General features: G+C 36.1%; 4 protein-coding genes and 1 non-coding gene across 5 annotated transcripts in view; 2 read left to right on the forward strand and 3 right to left on the reverse strand.

Moving 5' to 3' along the window:
- LOC100176096 (polycystic kidney disease protein 1-like 2) overlaps positions 1-7,672 on the reverse strand; it is an 11,884-nt gene extending 4,212 nt beyond the window's left edge. Inside the window, 21 exon segments of the mRNA XM_009860798.3 lie at positions 60-233; positions 307-431; positions 488-643; positions 711-839; positions 889-1,053; positions 1,109-1,305; positions 1,361-1,763; positions 1,824-1,897; positions 1,957-2,089; positions 2,159-2,308; positions 2,372-2,494; positions 2,557-2,834; positions 3,108-3,296; positions 3,363-3,556; positions 3,614-3,791; positions 3,858-3,998; positions 4,117-5,736; positions 5,810-5,923; positions 5,926-5,978; positions 6,324-6,471; positions 7,597-7,672. Coding sequence (XP_009859100.3) covers positions 60-233; positions 307-431; positions 488-643; positions 711-839; positions 889-1,053; positions 1,109-1,305; positions 1,361-1,763; positions 1,824-1,897; positions 1,957-2,089; positions 2,159-2,308; positions 2,372-2,494; positions 2,557-2,834; positions 3,108-3,296; positions 3,363-3,556; positions 3,614-3,791; positions 3,858-3,998; positions 4,117-5,736; positions 5,810-5,923; positions 5,926-5,978; positions 6,324-6,471; positions 7,597-7,657 — 4,805 coding nt within the window. The 5' untranslated portion in view covers positions 7,658-7,672.
- Positions 6,487-7,680, forward strand: LOC100178409 (fibrinogen-like protein 1). Its single transcript, XM_002120174.4, has 2 exons — positions 6,487-6,780; positions 6,839-7,680. Exons 1-2 carry the CDS (start codon positions 6,492-6,494, stop codon positions 7,537-7,539), a joined length of 990 nt encoding a protein of 329 aa, XP_002120210.4. The 5' UTR covers positions 6,487-6,491; the 3' UTR covers positions 7,540-7,680.
- A 163-nt stretch (positions 7,681-7,843) lies between these two features.
- Positions 7,844-23,381, reverse strand: LOC100182313. The gene is made up of 28 exons (XM_026835078.1): positions 22,799-23,381; positions 22,324-22,491; positions 21,824-21,943; positions 20,258-20,397; positions 19,354-19,540; positions 19,062-19,190; positions 18,678-18,821; positions 18,145-18,302; positions 17,770-17,958; positions 17,275-17,451; positions 16,801-17,046; positions 16,282-16,546; positions 15,888-16,112; positions 15,424-15,576; positions 14,818-15,000; positions 14,343-14,516; positions 13,675-13,836; positions 13,233-13,380; positions 12,800-13,027; positions 12,245-12,525; positions 11,626-11,732; positions 10,261-10,408; positions 9,707-9,873; positions 9,499-9,565; positions 9,146-9,291; positions 8,362-8,848; positions 8,143-8,302; positions 7,844-8,058 (listed from the first exon to the last, which is right to left on the reverse strand). Exons 1-28 carry the CDS (start codon positions 22,872-22,874, stop codon positions 8,010-8,012), a joined length of 4,884 nt encoding a protein of 1,627 aa, XP_026690879.1. The 5' UTR covers positions 22,875-23,381; the 3' UTR covers positions 7,844-8,009.
- Positions 10,570-10,642, reverse strand: trnar-ccu. The gene has a single exon. It is a non-coding gene; the product is annotated as a tRNA-Arg (tRNA).
- Positions 23,382-23,473: 92 nt separating the features above from the next.
- The window catches only part of LOC104265811 (probable tubulin polyglutamylase TTLL1), a 4,457-nt gene continuing 3,205 nt past the window's right edge, over positions 23,474-24,725 (forward strand). Inside the window, exons 1-3 of the mRNA XM_009860655.3 lie at positions 23,474-23,639; positions 23,762-23,844; positions 24,073-24,202. Coding sequence (XP_009858957.1) covers positions 23,559-23,639; positions 23,762-23,844; positions 24,073-24,202 — 294 coding nt within the window. The 5' untranslated portion in view covers positions 23,474-23,558. The remainder of the gene's footprint in view (positions 23,640-23,761; positions 23,845-24,072; positions 24,203-24,725) is intronic.

Below are 24,725 nucleotides of genomic sequence, written 5' to 3' on the forward strand. Positions count from 1 at the left end.
ACATGGAGTGATAATGTTACTTGTGGATTGTTGGATTATTTAACAATGTTACCACTCACTCGTCTTTCAAATAATTTTCACATTTGATGTGAAATAAACTTTCAAACGTGTGGAGCTCTCTAGTACGAGCTGCAGGAAATATATGGTCAATGACGTCATCAAACCATGTATTGCAAATAAAGAAAGTGCATTCATTCGCTTCTAAATCTCTTACAACCATTCTTTGTAAAAACCTATGAGTATAAGTTGGTTTAAACGTAATTGAAACACAAGACATGGATTTATGTTATAATTTGATAAATTTACCATTCAGGGCTACGTCCACTGTTGTCATGCCATAACCGAACAGCAACTAGATTTCCAAGGCAACTGAATGACGTAATCAGATATGAATTAATGCTCCCTCTAGTTAAAAGTTTTTCTTCCGAGTTCTGGAAACAGCAAAACGGTAAATTCAGATTTAAAAATATTAAAAATTACAATCAACCTGCAGAATATGAACTTTGCTAGATTTCTTTGATCCAATCAGTTTGATACAAACAACGGCAGATGTTCCAGCAGTTCGACGGTTTCCGGTGTATATTGTGACGTAATAACGGTATTTATCCAAGGGTGAGTTATCCACCACGTCGATATATTGTTGCTTAGTAAGATATGCAGTATATGTGAAGTGTTATGATATAACTTGATAATAATTATGTATGACTTACTTTGTCTTCATATTCAATATCTTTCTTTCTTGCAAGAACCACCAAGATACCATAAGACGTGTAAAGAATAAACAGACAAACAAATATAACCGGATTTTTTAGAAATTCCGCCCACAAATTCCAAGACAGCTGTACACAGAATTAGGTTTTCAACAAAAAAAATTAAATTATTTCTCACCTTGCTGTAATCAATCTTGTTTGGATACACAATCAAACTGGATGCGAAAAGAGTGGGAACATCCCTTCCGTTATTTTCTTTCATTCTCCCACTGCTCTCAGGAGGAACTGGGAAATGATCGCACTCACACATCAACTCTGATTGTTTTTTCGTGTTCACTCTCGGCTAAGATGAATAATTTTGTTAAAAATACAAAAAATAATATTTCGTGACGTCAAACCTGACACCCTTTGTTGTTCCAATCAAATATGACGTCATCCCAATACATGCAGTTGACAGAATGCGTCACCAATGACGTTTTCATGACGCTTCCTTGACGAAAATATTTCGAACCAAGGTAAGCATGGATGGTCAAGTTGTATTTGCTGCCACCATGCGGTAGATTCGTGAACGGGATCAACCAATCAAATCCTGACTCTGAAATGTTTTCCAAATTAATCTCAGTTTAAGTTGGTGTGGTCCAGTTAGTTACTTTTATTGGTGAATGTCTTCGTCAAGTTAAACTGGCTGTTCATTGAATCAGAAAGTTGTAACGTTATCTTCCATTCCTTGACTTCGTGAGTGGAATTTTCAAGCAAGATTCGAAGAAAATATTTACTTAAGTTTTCTTTGTTGTCGATTCCTACTTCAAATGCTGTGCTAGTTGTTGCTTGACTGTTGCATATTGTTACGTCACAATCGCTCGCAATGATTAATTGCAAACTTGTTGATGTTGATTGTTTTGGAACAATGAATCGACTTGGAAGATTTCGAGCTTTTTTGGAAGAAATCGGATTTTGTTTCTTCCAACCAGTTGTCAAGGAAACAGCAGTGACAAAGTCAACACTTTGAGTGGATGTGTTAAAATTTATCTTCCGTGCGTCGTAGTTGTATAACTATAAGTATCATAACAATTATCAAACATAATATATCATACCAATAATATTTCCACCAACCTCCATATTGATGACGTCATTACCGAAAATTGACGTCATACCAGGAATTTGGAATGGTACAGATTGATCATTTTCTTTAAGATAAACTGTATTAGTTTTAAATAATGTAACACGTATCTTATACCACATGTACCTGTCGTGTTTCCCTTCATTCTCATCAACATTATTTCAGTTCCGGGTGTTTTATACGTCATGGGGGATTCCCCAGGAATAACCTGCGTCATCAAAAGTCTTCCAAAGTTTTTTATTTTATTTGTTTCTTTTATCTGGTGATAAAAACAACAAATAGTATTATTATGCAAGTGTTAACTGTGAATGACATTATAAATATTCACCCTGTTTATGCTGCTGTGAGAAGCTAGCATTAAATTTGAAGCAACCGACACACATGATGTCATTATAGAATTGAGGTCGGTCTTTGTTGCGTCATTCAACCTTGACTCCATAAAATTTTGAACATCAGAAAGTTTTTCCCAAGAACTTTCCTTGAGGAATAATCATTTGATAGTTTAATTTAAAAGTAACATAAATATCATGTAGCCATGTACCTTATTTTCAACACCTGTCAAGTCCGGTTCACTAGTGACGTAATTCATGACGTCAACAATTTGTTTCGCTGATTTAACAGAAGTTACTTTTGTGGCAGTTACGTGCTTGAGTATTTTGTTTCTCTATAGAAATGTAAAAGTTAAATTATTCGTTTAAATAATTATAAAACAAGAGATCGTCCTACCTTGTTAGAACTCAATGCTGTTGTTCCTGACAAAGGTGCCACAAGTTGTAACAATCTCTGGATGTTGTTGGCTTTCATACTTTCATCAATCTCTTTTATTGCGTCAGAAATTGGAGGATTTCGTGACGTAGGTATGACGTCAACGGCAACCTCATCTCGTCGACACGCGCCCAAGCTGTTGCAAATATCCACTGTGAAAGCAACCCCGAACGTTCTGCTCATAGTGATGTTATGAACTGAAGCATCGTAACCGTATTGTAGGAGCGATAATTCCTTGTCTGTGAAAGTGTTATATTAATACATGTATATGACTAATATGAGAATGTATAATGTAGTAGGGTGGGGAAAGATGGGACATAACTCCATTCTATTTTCTCGTCCCATTTAGTAAGAACATTCAAAGAATTATAAAAACGTATCCAGACGACTCCCATAGACCGTTGTTAATTGTTTATAATACTATTAGAAATCTAGGATATTTGTGTATTATGTGTTAAAGGTGTCCCGTCTTCCCCCATCCTACAATATAAGCAAAGTCAAACACGACTTGCCGGATTGTTTCATGTAAAACTTGTACATCAGTGGTGGATGGACGTCTGCAAAGTTTTGACACTTCACAGTAAACTTTGTGACGTAAGACTTGCCAAGCTGAGGTAAAGCTGAGCAATGCCCGCCGCTGGGTGGCGATGTAACATTGAAAAGTAGACTCGCAGAAGACCCTCTTTTGTAAACATCCAAACCTAAAGAATCGTTAATTTAAACGTGAATATTGATAAGTAATAAACATTAAGTTAAAACATATTTACCAATAACTGTAATGTTGTTTAAAATCGTTGACGATTGGAGCAAATTTGGAGTAAATTTACAAATTGCTTGGTTGTTACAGCTTTCCATTATATGTGAATTAAGAAACCAAGAGTGACGTACACAATCACTGCATTCTGATTGGAGGATCAGTGGAACGTTTGGAGAAACAAATTTCCCACAATTCGTCCAACATCTGTAATAAGAAGGTGAAATGTAAAAATGTCATGTTTTTAACAAACCACAATTTTACTTCAATGTTAAAGTTGGAGCTTGAGGGAGAATAAATATTTCTTGATCAGCATAAGCGGGGGAATACCCTTCACCGGTAACTATTAATCGAATGAAGTAAAATGAGTTTGGTTTAAAATTTGAGACTTGAACAAATGTGTCATCACCAATCCACAGTGGTTGTTGGTTGAAACATGAACCTGGTAACAACATATACAGTGTAAAGAGCATTGTTATGTGAGATAACTACAGTTGGATGTTGATACCTTTTCGTTTCACTTTACCAACTTCCACGTCACGTGGTAAATCATCTAATGTGACGGCACAATACCAGTTATGATGAAATCGAATCGCGAAATCAACTTCAGTTGTTATGGATGCTTCAAATTTAACGGCTGTTTCATTCCCTGTTAAATATATATGTGAACAATAATCAGATTATTAAGAACGATATACAACACAGGCAATCTCATCATATCAATTCCACAACACCACATTAACCACAACATTCACTACAAAACTTACCAAGTTGTCGCTTGTTGCCTCCTTTGATAAGAACCTCCAGCTTTCTCGTGGGAACCTCGATCAAACTGAAATCTCTCGCCTCTGATGTCACATCTTTATCTGTGACGTCATTAGTCGATACCTCAAGCATTATGACGTACAACCCTGGAAGCAAATCGTTGCTTCGAATCACAATCTCATTGTTGTAAATATTTCCTTTTAATTTCACTTCGTTTTCAGGTCGAGGTAATTGTGAGCTTGAGTCGACTTTGAAAGATTTCCATTTAAACCTAATGTTGGAATCTTCAACACACGATAAAGTGACGTCACCGCTTAAAATCAACTCTTTCGCAAGTTTTAACGGTTTGCCAATCGCTCTGTTTGAATTCCCGTCACGGATTTTCACGCCTTCCAAACATGTCAGTTGCCTTTGTACAATTAAGTTTGAACTAAAATTGAAAACTTGTTTTGAATTCCTGATATTTGCATCAATCTGTTGATCTCCAATAGACGTAAAGATAATCCTCTCTTTAATTAGTTTGTAAAACGTTGAATCAAACGGTAGACTGGCTCCATCTGAATGAACATGTTTGATCGAAACAATTGTAAACGGAACATGTTTAGAATGTTCCTCAAACTTCAACGTCATTTCAAATCCACCAATGTCCCCTCTGACGTAAATCATAAGATTGGTTGGAACATTGGCATATAAAGGTCCATCTGACGTCATGTATGCGTCATATATTTGAGGAACGGTTTCAAACACTTGAGATACAGCGCTATCATTAGATATCTGGTTATTTGCAAACACAGTGACTTTGTATTTCTCTCCAGCTTTCTTCAGAGATGTTTTGACTTGAACCAATTTACATTCATCAGGATTTGAACAAAGTGTCTTCATTTGAGATACTAGTTCATTGTTGGGATATTTGTTGATTTCTATTGTAATGTTGGCTGGACAACCTTCTTCAAGCGTAATGTTGATTATGAACTGATTTGGATATATTCCGACAAAGAGATCGCATGTGACTTTTATTCCAGTTACCTGCTTGTTAATCCAGACTGTGGATATATACTTTACATCAGATATATTGTTTTGCATAAACAATGTGAATGGATGTATTCCGGGCCCGATTGATGACTGAATATCTGTTGTAAGTTGAAACTGAACATCAATAAGATCTTTATTTTCATATTTGGTTTGTGAAAAAGTTTTAGTTCGGTCACAACTTTGATATGTTCTCAAAACGAAGCAATGTTGTATAGGATACTGATAAATGTACTGAAAAAGCAGAGTAGTATCCGTTAGAAACCTTGTCGGTTGTGATCTTGAAGTAATTTTCAAATTGTCTATGTTTAAATTACTTTCCACGTTTACGGCACCGTATGCTCTAATTATCTCTTCACCTGGTATTTCACATGAAAACCATACATCTTGCCTTTGTGGGAATAAAAACTGATGGTAAAATGGGGCCTTTCGGTAAGTTTCAACTGATACTGGAGAACTCTTTCCGAAAGAAATAGAACAGCTGACAGTAACAATAAAAAATTCCGAATATTGTCGAAGGTTGAGAATTTTGCTGTAAACTGTGACGTTTTCTCCAACAGACACCATTTGTTTTGGTAGAACCACTGCCACTTCTAGAAAAACAAACGTTATGTTTTACATTTAGGAAAACGATAAAAGCTTAAGTAAGCAATAAAATAATACTACCGAGTATGATATATCTTGCAATCATAATGCTTTTACAGTTTTGAGGTACTGGTGATACGGAAACAGAACAACGGCCGAATAAATAAAGTTGATTCAACGGCAGGAGAGATGACCGCATGAAAATACTGTTTCCGACTCTGATACTCCGTTTATGAAAGCATAACTGCAACTGTTGAATAACGTTGTAAATGCCTAATCCGATTGTAAAAATTCACATAGCTGAGGACGTATATGGACCCAGCTGTCCCTTTTTATGTCAATCAATTGTTTTTGTTCCTCATATTGGCTATTTTATTTTATGCTTTTAATATTTTACTAACAGCCGAATCTCATTTAGCCTGAATACTTGAGGGTATCCCAAACAAATGTTAACCAATTTAAACTGATGCGAACTGTGCCACACACTTTTACGCAATGCGATACCTATTTATACTATACGTCTTTCTTGATTATATTAAAATAAGTATATTAAAGCTGTTTCGTATTGTTATATATAATAATGTGTGTATAGTACCTTGTTTTTTGTAAACGAAGAATCAACACCTGTGAATGCGTTAAATCAAATTGGAGATCAATCTGAATTGAAACATTAGGTTGGTTGCATTCTTTGCTTAAAGGAGCACGAATCTCTACCGAGGTCGCATATGTATTAGAAACCAGTCCTGCCAACAGCAAAATGAAAATGCTTAATTGTAAAATGTTGGTTTTTGTTTTTTTTGTTGTCGTGCCTACTATTAACAGTCTTGCTGTAACCACAACACCAATAGCGAAAAAAAGAAATATTCAAACAAGAGTACTTAAATTATCAAGACAGCTGCTACATTGTCAAGAGTTAATAAACGAACGTAAGAACAAATGTAAGCTTATCGGCGATCTATTAGTAAAAGAAATACCCAAGTTCATAGATCGTTTACATCCTCACAGAGATGCAACATTGAAAAAAATAATGTCCATTAAGAAATTTTATACAGGTACAAGGTTGTTAAAATCTAAAAACTGAAGCTTATATTTCTAATTACTTATTTTCAGACTGCAGCGGTATTATTCAATCTGGAATATATGACAGCGACGTTTATCCAATTTGGTTGAAAGGTGGATATCGGTTTATTCACATCTACTGCGACATGGAAAGTGGAAGCCACATAACCAACAAAACTGGTTGGATAACTTTCCAGCAAAGGAAGAATGGTAAAATCAACTTCAACAGAGGGTGGGAGGATTATGTGAATGGATTTGGAAATCCGAATGAAGATTACTGGGCTGGATTGGAAACTATATTTTTGTTGACATGGCAAAACGAAATTGTATTCAGTTACGGATACAGGATATTTCGTCCAAATCTTCGAGTTGATTTGGAAGGATGGGATGGTTTTCATGCTTACGTAGAATATAAACGCTTTTATCTAAATTCGGAATCAAACTACAGAATTTCAGGCCTTGGTAAACGTTTCGGAACGGCATATCGATCTAATTTTCGCAACTCAGTGGTGCAGAATGAGTTTAGTACCTTTGACCACCCTGCCGAAGGGTATTATTTTTTACCTGGCTGCTCCGGGCCCCATAACAGTGGGTGGTGGTTTTTAGGTTGCAGTTTTTCAAATCTCAACGGAGTTTATCAAGGACCAACAGAAAAAATGTCCGAGCGCTTTGGTATATACTGGTATCAATGGGTCCTAATTAACCCTAACAATACTGCTTTGAAACACGCATCGATGAAGATACAATTTTAACCTAGAAAGACCCTTGACACCTAATTAATATTGCCTTCCATATAAAGTATTCCTTACCCTGAATTAGTAGCATTGTAGCAGGAAATGAACGAACCCACGAAGGAATTGAAGTATACATGGTATGTAGATTTTTCAGTCTTCAGTAGATCTTTAACGCTATATAGCACAAATACATTAAAAACAGACTTTCTGTGTATATATATTGGTAGGCCTATATCTGTGATAAAAGTGACATTCAATAAAGTATGTTACGTTTTGTACCTTTGTGACGTAATGTACGTTTTTGTGAAATACCCAAACGCAATAATCATACAGCAGCTTTTATTTCAGCAAAATTAAATCACAGTTTAGATTCTTAAAACCTAATACATGATGTGTAAGAAAAAGATGACCGAATAAATCATTACTATAGTCAAGTCAAGTGTGTGTTTTGCATCACAATTTACAAACAAAAGTATTAACAAGGCTCATCAGACTTCTTGCGACATTACAATTCTTGGCCACTCCCCCAGTTTTTTCCTGTAAATAAGGGGAATTCATTTTCCGAATAGCTTTAGACACATAACGTAGTAATTTTTTTAAAATAACAATTAACTTTCTTACTTTTTCTTGTAAGACGTCCCATTTCTGTTTTCTGACTTCCCGGAAAAACAAACTCGAGTTCCAATGATGAAACAAATAAAGGCAATTATTGTTAAGAAACAAACAATAACAATTATCCAAACAAGCACCATGGGTGGAATCACTTTCCCGAACTTTATACCTGAATATAGCTAGTGTGAGATTTAGCATGACAAGTAAAACTGGTTTTAGAGGGCTCACCTTTAACAGTGGTTGGTAATGACGTCATTTCACTTCCGGTTGCTTCTCGCCTAGCAATGTTTGGCTCACTCTCAGTTGTTGAACTGCTGTACCACCTCCATAGCGCCACACAGCGTAAGATAAGTTGCATGTACTCCTTAATTTCTCGCAGTTGCAGCTTCAAACCATATTTGGCTTGCACCGAGTTTGAAGTAACTTTGTCCAGATCCACTTTCAATTTCATAACTTTTGCGCTGCTTTCAGTATTAGCGAACTCACGGACACCGTCTAGCCGAAGTGTTTCTACTTCGATATTTTCGTACTGAGCAGCAGAGTACAGAGATGCACAAACTTGACTTTCGCTTCCGTATCTACCAATCCGACTTAGCAAGATAATTAATCTCAAAATGCCGCCGTTGCTTAGTAACCGCAGGGCATTTTGAAACACTAACTTAGCGTTTAGTTTCTGTTGATCAGTCAGTGACCGATAGTTCTGGTCGCGCATTAGCTGTGGAAAAATTAGACTTATACAGAACAATTTAAAGGGAATTAGGGATAGAGTTTAAAATTGTTTAATTAAAGTACTGCGGGGTAAGATGAGAAACCTTTAGCACATAGTATTCAAATATCCCGATTGTGTTTTTAACAATTAACAACAGTGTGGGGGGGTCGTGAGATTACGATTTTTTAATTCTTTAAATGTTCGTTAAATTGGAAGAGAAAGTATAATGAAAACGTGTCCCAACTCCCCCCACCTAATATACTAAAAAACACTATATGCCATTATATTCAAAAACGTACCTACCTCACTCGATATTTCATCCAGCACCTCCTGTGACATCATATAGGTTGTTGATGGTGACGTAAACTTAGGTTGAGGGGTTGATGCAACTTGTTGTGTTGTAGTGGCCACTCGAAATTCTGAATCTGTGGTTGTGGTGATGTCATGAACTAAATATAAACAAAAATTTTCTCTTTTTATGGCTGACAACCGTTTATAGGGACTACCGGATTGGAGCAATTGGCGTTTAGCCCATAGACACGCCCACAACGACAGCAGCGTTTAGTCTCCAAGCTGCATCCTCAATACGTTGGATGCAAGTTAACTCTCTGTATATATTACCCTATACAAGTGTTATGCTAATGGCAGCGACATACCTTTAAATGGTGTTGTAAGGGCGTTGGCGATAGTCAATTCCGTCGTAGTTGGTGGCTGGTTGCTCGTCTGGCGTACACGGGCATTTAAAAAGGACAAACACACAAGTATTCTACATATTTAACCATAAGCTACTTTATCATTACCAAATCCACTGTTATTTTGGAGTATATAAAATTCGTAATAGTGCAAATTAGAAACGTGCGCTACCACAGCGCTCGTAGGGGCAGCAGTACTGAACAATCTTCTACACGTCGAGTAATCTTCTTGTAATTCATAATTCTCCAAACATAGACATCGAAATGGCAGCCCAAGTCTACTGTCGTCACATATTTGACTACAGTGTTGTCTTGCGTATTCGTCGCATTCGTTGATTTCTAGTTAATAAATGAGCAACATAATACCATATATACTGGTATCAAACTAAACTTATATTTACCCCTATATAAAAAAACATTGCCGTATATCACTGCCTGTACTAACTTTGCTGTATAAAGTGTACGTTAAATGCTACAAAACTACACCCAATGGCGTTCAATCAATTCTACAACCATGCTCCAAGCTAACGAATGGAGCGAAACGCAAAAATTCTTGCACACGCCACGCACGTGCACTCAAGGCAAGCAAGCAGCGAGGAACACGAGAGAAATTATAATTACGAGGGAGAAATTTAGTTGGTAGTGTTACCGAATACACTAATCACCATTTAAACAGATGTTGAGTCATTGTTCAGTTAAAAAGTATTATAATAAACGAACTCTCACCGTCGCAACTGTAACCATCTGCAGCAAGTCTGTAGCCGACCTCGCATTGACAGTAAAAACTTCCTTCAGTGTTTACGCATCTTCGTTCGCACCCACCGTTATCAGTGAGGCACTCATTGTCATCCATACACCTTTCACCTTCTTCCTGCTGTGTATTGATAATGTGTTAGATAACGTTGCTACATTACTTACTCGTTAGCGCCACCTGACGGATGCCATGTTCTAAATTAGCCTAATGGTAGTGATATGGTGTCGTTATCAACAAATGTCGTGATGTCCTTACTGGTGAAGATAAACTAGAAAAGAACTGGCTCCTGGCGGGACTCGAACCCGCAATCTCCGGTTTAGGAGACCGGCGCCTTCTCCTTTAGGCCACAGGAGCCCACGACATCCAAGTGCAAAGATCCATACTATACAACAAGCGAGTGCAGAGGAAAGGTCTTAAATATTTTATCATGCATTCCCGTTACAACTAACAGTAAAAATCGAAAATGTGCCTCATCCGCGCGCGCTAAGAAAAGAGAGAAACTAAGAGGAGCGAGGATGGAAAATCGAGAAAGAGCTCCCACTCTCACCTCATTTCTTGCTATATGACGTCAGACGTTGACCGCACGCGGAGCATCCACCGACCACCCGTTCTTATATCACCAGGACAACGGCATTAAAATTTAAAATTGTTTCATTTTCAGGCCTAAATTGTTTCGAGAGAATCGGAAATGATTTACTGTGCGCTGGTGACGTTGTAATCGACAAATTAAATATAAACGATGTAAAATACGGAGGTCTTTTATAAACGAATCATTTATCTATAAGCACGTTTAGACTACCTATTCGTAAAAAATGCGTCTAAATTGTGTTTCTTATTTCACTTTTTAAAAATTGAAATGCGATTACGGCCAGTAACAAAAAGGGATTGAAAATGTATGGAAAATCAATAATGCAGCAGCGTGAACTCGCGTCAGAATAACGAAATGCATTTTGATACTGAAACGTATTTGTAGACGTATGCTACAAGTTGTTGTTCAGTTGTTGAACATATGTTATATAAGCCTTTATTTGTTGGTATTGCCAGCCAAAGATGTTACGTGTGATAAAGTAGTGAAATGCTGACGGAGAATCTTCGAAATATAAAGAATATAATACGTGTTTAAACATGTCCTGCCTCGCATAGAACTGCTGGTTAGACTCGTTAGAGAAAGGCGCGTATATATATAAGCAAATGCTACATTTTGTCAAACATTGCACTGTACAAATTAAGTTTTTAACAAAATACGATATTCTAAATCTTTAGTGTTGTTGAAATAGAGTAGGCCTAACAATATTTCAAGTTTAGTTGCATCTTACACATTTTAGCATTTTGCTCACCTCTAACTTGTAACCAAGTTTGCACGAGCAAAGGAATCCACCAAGAGTGTTAATACATTCCGCTGCTGTGTCGTTGCAATCATGTCCTTCAGCGCATTCATCGATATCTACAGTAAAAGGTCAAATTAACTGACAGTAAAGTAATAGAGTAGGTTGGGGGAAGATGGGACACCTTTTTATTCTACTTTCTCGTCCCGTTTAGCAGTAAACAAAGAAAATTCAAAGAACTTCAAAACCATATTCTTACAACTCCCATATAAACTGTTGTTAATTGTTTAAAACACGATCAGGGTATTTGGATATTATATGCTAAACGCATTTTGTATAGGTGGGGGAAGATGGGACACATTTACATTCAATTTTTTCATCCCATTTGGTAGTAAACAAAGAAAATTTAAACATTTATAAAACTGTATTCTCACGGCTCCCATAGACCGTTGTTTATTGTTTAACAGGATATTCAGATATTATGTACTAAAGGTGTCCTATAACTCCTCCAACCTATTATATCTTTACCCGTATTAAATAGTAATAGCATAAGAGTGATGTGCCGGCGTATGTTCTTAACTCGTATGTTACAAAACGGGTATTTAAGGTAAATGGTAAGGTAAATTCGCACCTTCACATATTCGGCTTTCCTCTTCGGTCTTACGAAAACCATCGAAGCAGGTGCATGAATATCCATATACTTCATGGCGACATGTAGCGTTCATGCATTCATGTGAACCCTCGCTACCACGTGGTTTCAAGCACGGGTTGTCATGGTAACAAGTCTCTCCGTTGCCTCTCGACAAAGACTCGGGACAGTCGCCACATTCATACCACTTAGCGACATCTCCCGGGCGAGGTTGGAAAGGTTGTATCTCGTTGCACTCGACACCATAAAAGCATGGGTTCTCACTGCATAATCAAATTTGAACTAAACATCGTAAAGTGTTTGACTTTCCAGACCTTCAATAATATGATGAGATATTTTATTAGCTTAAGATACAAAATGCGTACGAGGTATATTTTTAGCAGCATAAATAATTTAAACTATAAAAGCTAATGTCATAACGCTCCAAACAGTTGTATTTCTTATCACTGCAAGATTATCATGTGTAAACATATACAAACTAAACGCTGTGATATACGACTCCACACAAGTGACCAAACATGAACAACCACAGCTAACCTGCATGATCTTGCTCTCTCCTCACATCTCTCTCCCACAAATCCAACGTCACAATCACATGCTGCCTGCGTCACAAACGGCCCTCCACCGTTGGCCTCTCTGTTTGTGACGCAGGTGCCTCGTTCACAACGACACAATGTGACGTCAGGAAATATTAGTGATGTCACACCATCATCCGATGACGTCACGTTAAGACGCATTGTTTCAACCACTGTCAAGTTGTTGGTTCTGTAAAAGCAATATTGTAGTAACCTACCATGAGCGGTTTTATAAGCATACATATTGGTTAAATTAAGTTCGATTAAATTATAAAAGGAAACGTAAAACAGTAAAATTTTCAGCCAGTAGTGTATTCATTCATTTATTTATTCAATATTTCTATTTTGGTAAGACTCTGTTTGCTACTTAAACATGTTATATTTTCGGACGGTACCTGAATCGGATAAGTCCGTTTTCACTGTTTGCAGAAAAATCGTAGTTTGTTGTAACGTCACCGGATACGCCTGTTACGTTAACTATGACGTCATAACCATCGGCGACTTTGGTCGCTATTACTTGGGCAGAACTGGAACTCGTTTGAGCTGAAACAGTGATGTGTGAAACAGTACTATATCATAAGTAAAAACGAGCCATAAATACTTAATTTTCAAAAGTAAATATTAATAGAGAAAATAAATATTTATCGCTGTGGTGTGATTACGCACTGTCTCTGTGTTTCGTGTATTTCGTTGAAGACTTCCAATGAATAATGCATCTCGTGAATGTCAATTATATAATCACAACAAACGACCAAATAAGACGACTGTAAAAGTTTGATTAATTTTTCATGAGTGACTGTAATATATCGACACCATACACCCATATGTATGCTTTACCTGCATAAACTTGTCTTTCGTTTGTTTGTTCGCCTTGACTGATGTGACGCAACGTCATAGAGGATAAGTATGACGTCACATTGATACCAGTCGGGTATCTTGAAAAGAAAGATTCTTCGTACACGGAACGGTGATGAGCATCCGCAATACTTTTCAGGTCACCTATTCGTGTGTAATTAGATTAAGGGGAATTAAAGATTCAGTTTAATTAAACAGTAGCAATGCACATAGATTGTTTTTTTTTTGTCACAATAACTATTGAAATGAAAGACATCTATTTATTCTGGGGTGGCAGGCAACTACAGTTGTAATATATATATAGTAGGGTGGGGAGAGACGGGACACCTTTAGCACATAACATCAAAATATCCTGTTTTAAACAATTAACAACAGTTTATGGGAGTCGTCAGTGTACGGTTTTATAATTCTTTGAATGTTCTTTGTTTATTACCTAACTGAACGAGAAAACTGAATGAACAGGTGTCCCATTTCCCCCACCCTATTATATAACACCAGTGTTCTATTTGGAACAGCTCATGCATTTTGAGTTACCGCAGATTTAACTTTGTAGGTGACTATTTTTTTTGTTGTTTGTTGGCTGACAGTTCGGGACTTTTTCTGTTAAAGTTGAAATGCATATGTCGCTACTTATAAAATCACATTCTTACAAGGAAACTCTACTTGTGGATTTCCAGTTACTGGTCTTGCACCATAGCAGTTTCCACGCTGACTTAAAATTCCAGATGTGGAGTTAGGATTGTTTGAAAACGCCCCACCATCGAACGATGCAAAGAATCTCAAACCATCTTCATCATCGGCAATAGAAACGTTGATAAAATGACCTAAGATTGTATATATCTGCTAATTAATTGTTTGTATACAACTCTTAATGTATTAGCCTACATATACATCAAATATTTTATAACTTTTAAATTTAAGCCGATGATTTAGCTATCTACGTATACTACTTTTTACATATTTGGAGCTTATTATAGTGAATACATTTCACAAATTTTTAAAACGTTGGCTGATTTTTATATGCCATTACAACATATCTGCCAAATTTTAAACACTATTATTTCGAGACAATAATCAAATATTGTGTATGTAAAAATGCTCGATAGCTCTGTGTATTTTTCTTACCAGATCGTGTTGCTATAGCATAATATGAATCAGTCGAATTAACACGAAGATCAACATCATTAAGAAGATCATCGCATTCTTCATCATCTACGATGCAAATTATTTCTCCGTCTTCAGATGGAGGAAGATAAAACTCCAGAGTGATGTTGTTGAGTTTAAGAGCAAGTGCAGTGAATGTGGATGCTAACATGTGGAAACAATGCGTTAATGTATAAGAAGTAAGGTATACATAATTATGAGATAAAAATTTATTCCATGTACTGATGCCTTAGCGTGATTCAATGCCGTATTCTACAAGCCGACAGACTGTCGGTGTGTATATATTTATACCATATATAGTTATATGCAACAATATTCTATCATAACTAAATACGAAAACCGGCAGGCGAATAAAACAAAAAGCAAACTATGTATCAAGCTACAACGAATAAAATTGGAATTGTGTTTAAAAAATCACAAAATTGATTTATCCAAAAAACTGCAATTATTGTTTCCAAAAAACTAAAAGTGCAATACATAAGCATGAACGTATTAAAATAATATCAATTTAATAAAAAATGTAACTGTAACAAACCCCAATAAAAAAACAGAGTTGCTATTACTGACTTGTCTGTTGTGGCCTGTCACTCAAACGACCGATGAAGTTAATTCTCGAAACTCCGTCTTCATCACGCCTCAACAACTGAACTTCTGCACTACCTTCAAGTTGAAGGTGCTTTCCCGAAACCGAAACCAAGCGACCGTTGTCGTTTCCAACAACTGCGGATAAATGAGCGTTTCTTAATTAATTTCACTAAGCGACAGTCGAGGTTCTACGTATCATTGGGCGACATTATTTAGTGGGGTGATTTTGGCTGGCATTTAACATATTCAATAAAGAGGACCAATGGGTTAGAGCAATTGTAGTTAAATATTTTGCCCAATGACACATACGCCCGCAATAGTGACAGCCTTGTGTGTTGAACCCATAGTCTCTTGGCCGGAAACCCAACCGTTAACCATTGCGGGTGAGACGTAAGTCAATAAATGCTAATTATGACGTTTCAGGGAAAGCCGTAAGTAAATGTTACCGATTTTTGGTTTATAATTGCTTGCTGATGACGGTGGCCGTTTTATACTGTACAATGAGCAGAAGTAATTCGATCTTGTTTCGCTACAGCATGTTCTCCTGATGACGTCATCCCCGGTTCTGTTGACGTAATAAAACCCGGCACCAGCGTTAAACGCGTTCAATCCCGAGATGATGGGGCCGCTGGAATCCGCCGTCCATTGATAACAGCAATCAAACGATGCTCCTGCAAATAAAAAAAAAACAATTATTAGGTTACCTAATTTAATTAAATGTATCACAGAAAAATAAGTAAAAGGCGAGCCGTTAAATGTATGAAAAAAGCCTTCAACAATGACTTGATAGGCAACAGTAAAAAAGTGTGGCTGTTGAACCCAGCAACACAAATGAATTACCTGAAATGAACTGAAAACGCCATGTATAACAAGATGTGTTTTCCTTAGTAGTAGCCAACTTCCTCCAAGCTACCAATCCAAGTTCCAGAAAAGCTGACTCAGACGGAGGGCATGAGTTGATGACGTCAAGGTCGGAAAGAGTGACGTCATGCTGTTGCAAATACCATTCATAACACGTCATAGCTGCGTTCGAATTTCTTTGAGTGCGGTTCGGAGTTAGACTGTAAAGTGATTTGCCAACTAGTGACGTGCTGTTGAACGTTACCTGTCAGAACAATATTTGTTTAAAGAGAAGAGGCAGGAGTAACTATAAACAGATATAGTACTGTGGGGTATCATGGGATACTGTTAGCATCTAAAATTTATATTTTTTCTGTTTCGAACAATTTACCAACGGGCTCTAAATTAACTAAACAAATCATAAAACGTGCCTACATTCTACGTCTTCTACGATATTTCAAATAGGACGGACTGCAAGGTATTTGTTGCTGGTTATTACTTTTAAAATAGCAAAATTACTTCATCAAGCCTGTAGACTGTCGGTTCCTTAAACGGGTCATCTCTCTCTGACCATTCCCCGGAGCTACTATGTTGCCGCCATGCAGGAGTTTGACTGTTGACGAAATATCCAGCAATGGCTTGGTAGTGTGGTATTTCTGCTGGTACGTCATATACAGGACGCCACGTCATCACCCCGTCTTCGTACAGGTTGGTGATGTAAGTACGAGCCCCGTCAGTAGCGAGTAATGATTGGAATGTCATTTCCTGTGTTAAAAAAATATTTAGAAACGGTTTCGAACTTTTAATTTCGGCCATATGGCATACCAGAGATAGTAGGTCGTGGTACAGACAGTTTTTAGTAACTCGATGAATGCTATTTGCTTTATCCTTGCGTGACGGGAGGACGACAGTCGTTATAACACGGATGTTCTGTTTCAAAAACCTCGTGCTCGTATAAGTAAGCCGTGGTACAGCCACTATTTTGTGGAATACCTGGTCTATAGAAGGCCACGGTGGGGAGACTCTTTCCCACGTGACCTTGAACACGTATCTTGGTTTAAAGTCTCCAGGAAGAATCCTGTTAATATGTTCTGTGACGCTATAATCGTTGTTGTTAAGAATTGCTTCGTTTTCAATCAGTTCTTCCATGTCATACAGTTGATACCAAACCTGGTGAAACATAGTACACAAAAAAGTATACATAATTTTATAATATTATTTATTTAAGTTTAAGACACGGTGGTTATATACCAGCACGTATCCGCTATTAGGAAAATCGACACAGTTTTAGCCTTTAACTAACCCTTAATGTAACCCATAACCCTAAAATATTTGTAAATTTAGATTATTATGACTTCTGATATACGCGTTCAACTTTACTTCGAAATAATTTGCAAAGTAACTTTCTCTTACACCCATGAACATACAGCAAAATATTTATTTCCTATTGGAAAACGTTCTGTGATATATATACATTATTACACACACCTTTCCCGTTCCTGCGTCAGAGACGTCAGTCCACAATGGTGCAATGACAGCGCAGATATGTTTCGGCATTTCTATGCTTGACGTCATAGCAAGTGACGTAATATTGCTGGGATTTCGAAACGTGGCTATTCGAGTTTGATTGACACCTCCTGGTATAGTTGAGACCACCAGCAAACCATTTTCTGATGCCTTACAATATAAATACCGCAGTAAGATATAAACCTCCCCACAAATGTTCACACCAATGTAAATTCAAACGATATTTACATCTTTGGGCATTTATGTAAGTTCCTCCCACTCGTATTATATTGTAACTTAAAGCTAACATTCTTATGGCATTTTGTTAACATACAAAAAAACAATTCGTTTTCTTACGTAAACGCTTTTGCAATGCTTCGTATTATGCTCAGCGTCCTCAATGGGAATACCCGAAGGTACAGCCAGATGTTCAGTTACACGTTCACCGGTGGATTGGGACAATGACGTCACCTCGGTGTCATCAGCGGAAACTCCGAAATGAACCAACCTCGATTCTAATCAAAACCATAAAAGCATTTGACTGGAGAATCATTTTCTGAAGAGCCAAAGGACATATGGCCTACTCCATAAACATGTTTTAACATAGACCTAACGGGATCGTATTTTAAAGAAAAGCGTAATGATAAATGCTGTATATAGATCAATTTATAATGAGATGTTAAATGTAACAGAAATGTAATGATCCTTTAGTAGTAAACAAAGAATGTTTACACACTTATATAACCGTATCCGAACGACTGTAAAAATCGTTTTGAATTGTTTAAGACACTCGGGAAATGCAAGATTTAAATAGTAAAAGTATTCCGTATTATTCTACAGTATACTATATAACAATTACATTTTTGTTTATAATGCCCTTTCTTTCTCACCTTTACATTCCCCAGTATAACCGGTCCCATTGGTGGCCAAGCTTCTATAGCCAGTCTTACAACGACACGAGTAACCTCCTTCGTTGTTGTAGCATTTGGCATTCTGGTCACAATTATGGGTTCCACTTTCGCATTCATTGATATCTACACATTTCAAAACAAAATTGAGATTTTTGTTTTTGCATCATTAAAATGTAAAATATAATACAAAACTCAAGGTTGCAGTTACTAACAGGTTGCAAAAACGTACTTAGTATTTAAAAAAAGTTAGTCTTTGTTAAATAACGTTTGTCTTCAACAGAAAAATATATCGCTGTTGTATATAAATAAAACAGGCATTTTTTAATTTTAAATTTACCACCAAAAAAGAATTCGATCACTCACCTATACAGCTTCCTTCGTCGTAAGGAACGAAACCTGTTCTACAAATACATTGATACGACCCGTATGTGTTCAAACATCGATGATAATTGGGATCACACGAATGTAAACGGTTGGCACATTCATCGATATCTGGTTGATGGACGTAAGATAGGACATGTTTTTATTTCATTTCTCTGTAACATTGGTAGTAAACAACTTATGTACAAAAGTAAATAACCGCGTCCCCGCGACTTTCGAATCTTACGTTACAGTACTATATAAGAGAAAAATACAAATGCTAGTCACTACATACCCTCGCATTGCACAAAATTTCCGCGTCGGTCTCTTTTGGCCCTTACACCTTCCAAACAATCACAACGATACGCCCCTTCATATATCGAACAAAAGGCGTAACCAGACTGCTGACCACATCGGTCCGTGTCATTCCCACACCAAGCGTACATTCCTGCAGGGCAATCACCTGGCGTGCAGTCTTCGAGCTAAATGGACCAGAAATGCAGGAATTCATTAAAAATGCTTAAAATGAAGTAAACTTACTAACATATGGTAACTGAAAATATTTTCTAAGTTTGGGATATATTCAAAATATCCAATAACATAAGCCTATTTATTTCATGAATTATGCAAACTGGGAGCAAGTACGCGAGGTAATAATGCTGGGATATCCGGCTATAATGCGGATCTTATAACTGTCGCTAAGCGTGCCAAGAAATAATTCTTGTGTATTGTATGAATGCAAGATCATGTTGTTACAAGCTTTTACTTGCATTAATATCTTATCGACTAAATGAAGTTGTGTATAAGTTATATGACTAAAAAGTGAATAATAATAATAATATAATGCATTTTTAATGGACCAATAAGCATAAGGTCTTAAAATGTACTATATACGTATATAGTAGGTATATTACTCATTGCGTTATTGTCACCGTATCTTAATCACGCAATAGCATCAGTTATCAATAAATTAGGGTAAAGATAGAACATATTTTCATTCACTTTCATTCCCCACATTAGTTGTGCACAAGAAATATTTAATATTTACTGAAATATATGTAACCGTTGTCCGGTCATCTAAAAAAGAGCATTGTTGGTTATTTACGATTAGGAAACAATAGATATATACGCTAATGGTATCCCATCTTACCCCACAGTCTATACGACTATGTTATTTAATTTTCAATCTAATTATATACCTCCATGGAATTACCAATGCACATCCGACCCTTTGTAGTTGGTTTTGGATCGTCGCAGTTTCTTCTCCTGATAACAATTCCCCTGTCGCAGGTAGATGAACAATTTGTCCAAGACATCCAATTACCCCAACTACCGTCGGCTGAAATGGGAAAGTGATATATACAATTAAGAATGTTACTTTGTATATAGAAGGGTAAGGTAAACGGGCACATTTACACATAATGTCCAAAAATTCTGATCGCGTTTTAAACAATTAACAACGGCGTATACGGGAGTCGTAAGGATGTTGTTATTTAATTTTTTTATATTTATTACCAAATTGGACGAGAAAATAGAATCATAAAGTGTCATCTTCCCCCTCCCTACGTACTATACATACGTGTCAGTTTGCTGATGCTGCTATGTGGAATTAATTTATAAAGTTTCAACCGTTGACTCTTGATATTTGGCGTCAGTTGTTTAAGTACAAAACACCGAATTCGACAATTTTATCATAATATACACTTCAGTATACTATGATTTTACCGTTTGTTCCACCAAAAGCTTTAGCCGTATATGGTTTATGCAACACTAAATATTAAATTAGAACCACCCTTTTCGCTGAAACACAACTAAAATAACTACTTTTTTCAAAATACTAGGACGTGTATAGCATGCAGTCTTATTAATGTTTATACATGCATATTTAATATGTATGATATAAATATATCCGCATCGAATTCCGACCGTCCAGCAAACCACGTGAGTGGCTGACATCGAATCTTGAGTGACAAGCATAAAAAAAGAAATGTATAATTAATGCTTACACCCATCTGACGTAAGGTCAAACTAGTAATTATATGGGATTCACCCTCGTTATAGAAGCAAGGTCCGCATATGACATGTTAAATATCGAAAAACCGCAAAATAAAGACATCAGCGATATGCGTAAAGCGAGAGACGAAATCTTACTTGATATCTATTGGTTTATGCATAGGTTTTTAAATGTTTCCTTAAACGCACGTCCATGTATATTCCATTATCTTCCGCAACCACATTATATAAACTCAATTTTCTAACGTAATAGTTCCGTAATTGTGTGTCGCGGCTCGTATAAATAATTAACGAAATTCCGTTCCACAACAGAAGAAAAACTGAATTAACACCTTCTAACAACACAAACAGTATGTATGGCATGTGTCCCGTCACAATAAGCGAGTTATGATGACTGATGTATAAAATCAACTTCGACAACGAATTTAGAAACCAATCATCACAGTCTTTACAAATTTGCTCTAAAATTCTATGAAAATAAAACGTATAGATACGAATAATTTACAAAAAGTTGGTTTAAGATTAAGCAACAATAAAATTGTATACAGCCGCAACATGAATGCTTTTATCTAATCATTTCAATAGATACTAAGGTTTGATTTTCCGCCCTGTTTATATACATTGAGATCGGTTTTTTTTTGTATTTTTTATATAACTTGTCATGGTGTTTTTAGACAAGTGCGCTTCAGAGGTTGAATTATAATTATTGAATAAGCATATATAGTTATGTTATAAAGTATGACGTATAATACCTTCGTCACACAGCGAACCATAGAACGATCTCACACAAGAACATTCAAAGCTTGGAGACAACTCTCTGCACGATCCGCCGTTCATGCATGGTGCTGTACTATTGTAGCAATTATATGCATCTGCAATTATATGTTAAGCTTTTACCATTATTAAGACTCGTGTTATACTACTGTAGTGTAAGAAGGGATACCGTTAGCATACATATGCCATTTTCCTTCTAGTGTTATTACCAATTAATAACGCTATTATAGAGTCGCGGGACAATACCATTATATAATTCGGTAATTATTCTTCGTTTACTACCAACAAAAAGTCGACAGTGTATTATCATAGTATACTGAAGTGTACTATGGTATTATATAATTAATACACTGGCGCAGTTGTAACTTTAATAAAAATACAGTCGATAGTTTGGAATATATTGCTGCAAACTCCAGATTACAATGCGTAATCGTGTCTGTATTGTTAAGAAAACACATAGCTCTTGTATATTGTTAACCTTCACAATTCATTGCTGATCCAATCCACGATCCATTACTGTGACAGGTGACAGATAAATCTCCTCCTTTGTATTTATATCCAGGTTTACATTCGTAGTAAGTCTTGGTTGCTGTAGAATTGAGTGCAGGTACAGAGTGACGACCGTTGGGTGGGATTGAGCACCTGCCTGTAAGAAGCTTGTTTGTAGTAAACTGTTTAGAAGTAAAACGTGGAGCAAATAAAATACTTTTGTCAACGAGTCTAAATAGCTAACAAAATTCTAGGTTTCAATCTTTTTTTGAAACTTATCACGCATACCTATAAACTGCTAAGGATAGTCACATAAAGAAACAACTTTCACAAAACCAAGTTTATTATCGTTTAAAAAGGTTAGCTCAGTAATATTAATAAGTTGTGAAAATATTAAAAAATAAATGCGCGAATTAAGGTTAAAAAACTGTAGAATTAAGCCTGCGGAGAAAAATAAACCATACCCCTGGCTCGTCTTGTTGTGACAAGCTGACTTGAAAATAAAATAATTCCAACTGCGGCAAAAACTAAACATTTCATGTTTACTTATAGATAGTTAAATTCAATATGATTTGCCTGCTTCGACATACAGCAGCGAACAAACATGCTGCTCTGTATAATTTAAATTCAGTTCAGAAATTTCAGGATGCGTGTAATTTTCCCTGGCAAAGAAAAAAAGTGTCTGCTGTAACTCCATATAATGCAAGTTCTCACTACGTCGCGATGATATGATTCGAAGCAAGTGTTTCTAAGATCATCTAAATTATAATTCTACGGTTGGTAGAAGCGTTACCCGTTTAAAAACATCAATGATTCACGTCACTTAGAGCTTTGGATCAGTCAAATCTAATATAGCCTAATTAAGGGGTCCAGGTGGTCGGCGAAATTTGATGTCCAAGACTGACATGCAATAATTAAACTGGCACTTGCTTAAACACATTTGGCCAAAGTACGTGGAATGAGATTACTAATATTACAAGTTTCTTTTTCGCATATCAGGCGCATTTTAAATAATACGTTTTGCTAAAGTCTTACTCATAGCGGGTCCCCAAACATGCGATCAGAATAAGATTTCTATAGTAAATGTTTTCGTTTTTAAGCGTGGGTACGTTGGCAACAAAGAAAAAATTAAACTTTACAAACAAAGATTTAAAATATCGTTTTATTTAATAGATCTACAACCTAATAACACTTGAGGTTATTTTACATTGATGAATTTATAAAATGAGTGGTAAAACCAAGTATGCTACGGATTTAGAAAAATCTGTTCTTGTGAATAATTTTGAAAAAAGAGGATGGACACAGGTTATTTCTATATTTGCATTTATTTTCAAATTAAAACTTCATGAATATTGGAATTGTGTTTACATTTATTCCCATAAATATTTTGTCTAAAAATTGTTTTAATATCTTTCTATATATCCTAGGTATCTGCTGATGAAGATTGGAACTTTTATTGGACGAATGTTAATACTACAAGGAACATTTTCAGCCTTGAAAATGGTTACAGGTATTTTAAAAACTGTTTAGTTTATTATTTTATGTCGTGTAACACCACTTCAACCTAGTGGTTGCAAATAGGCTCGCCAAATTGTCAACCATACAGAAAAAAGTATCACCTACCAAGTTAAAAACGTTTTAACTCAAGAATATCCAAGTTATAACGTTGCCCCGCCATAGAAAGATTAGTTACATTTATTTATCAACAAAAAAGTTAATGTAGCAATAATTTTGCCAGATTATCGGACGATCAAATAATAAACCACTTCCCCAACCACTATGAACTGACACGTAAAGACCTCATGGTAAAAAACATAAAAAGATTCCGAAAGGATTTAGATAAAGAAGGACATCCACTTGCGGAAAAGGTTTGGTTGCTACACTGAATATTCTAATTTAATAATTTCTTATGTGTTTTCTGAGCTGTAACTGCCTGATTGTGAGCTTATGTTTTGTAAAATATGTTGGTCTGCATTTTTACACCCTTTATGAAGAAAGTATGTAACGTTTGGTTTTTCCTGAAATCAAGAAATTTTGGGCACAGGACGCTTGTAATGAATCATGTTGTTTTAAATTCTAATAAGTACAGGGAATATTCAGTTTGACTCGGTTCAAATAAATTGTTAAAATATACTTCTTACAAAAATCAAATCTTCTAATTTGTATAAACAAGGCAGCTAAATTATCCCCAAACTAAAGTCACGTATAAAAAGTTTAAGAAGCCAAAGATACCAAAAATCTTACATACATTGTAAATATTATAGCCAAAAGCCATATTTGGCTACAAAAGCCATTTGGCAACAAAAAGCCATGGCCATAAGCCGTATTTGGCAGCATCTGATGTTTTAGTTTCATATGATACATTTGGTGCAAATAAAATCATGTAAACTA

Source organism: Ciona intestinalis, chromosome 7, assembly GCF_000224145.3.
Source record: "Ciona intestinalis chromosome 7, KH, whole genome shotgun sequence".
Classification (NCBI taxonomy): Eukaryota; Metazoa; Chordata; class Ascidiacea; order Phlebobranchia; family Cionidae; genus Ciona; species Ciona intestinalis.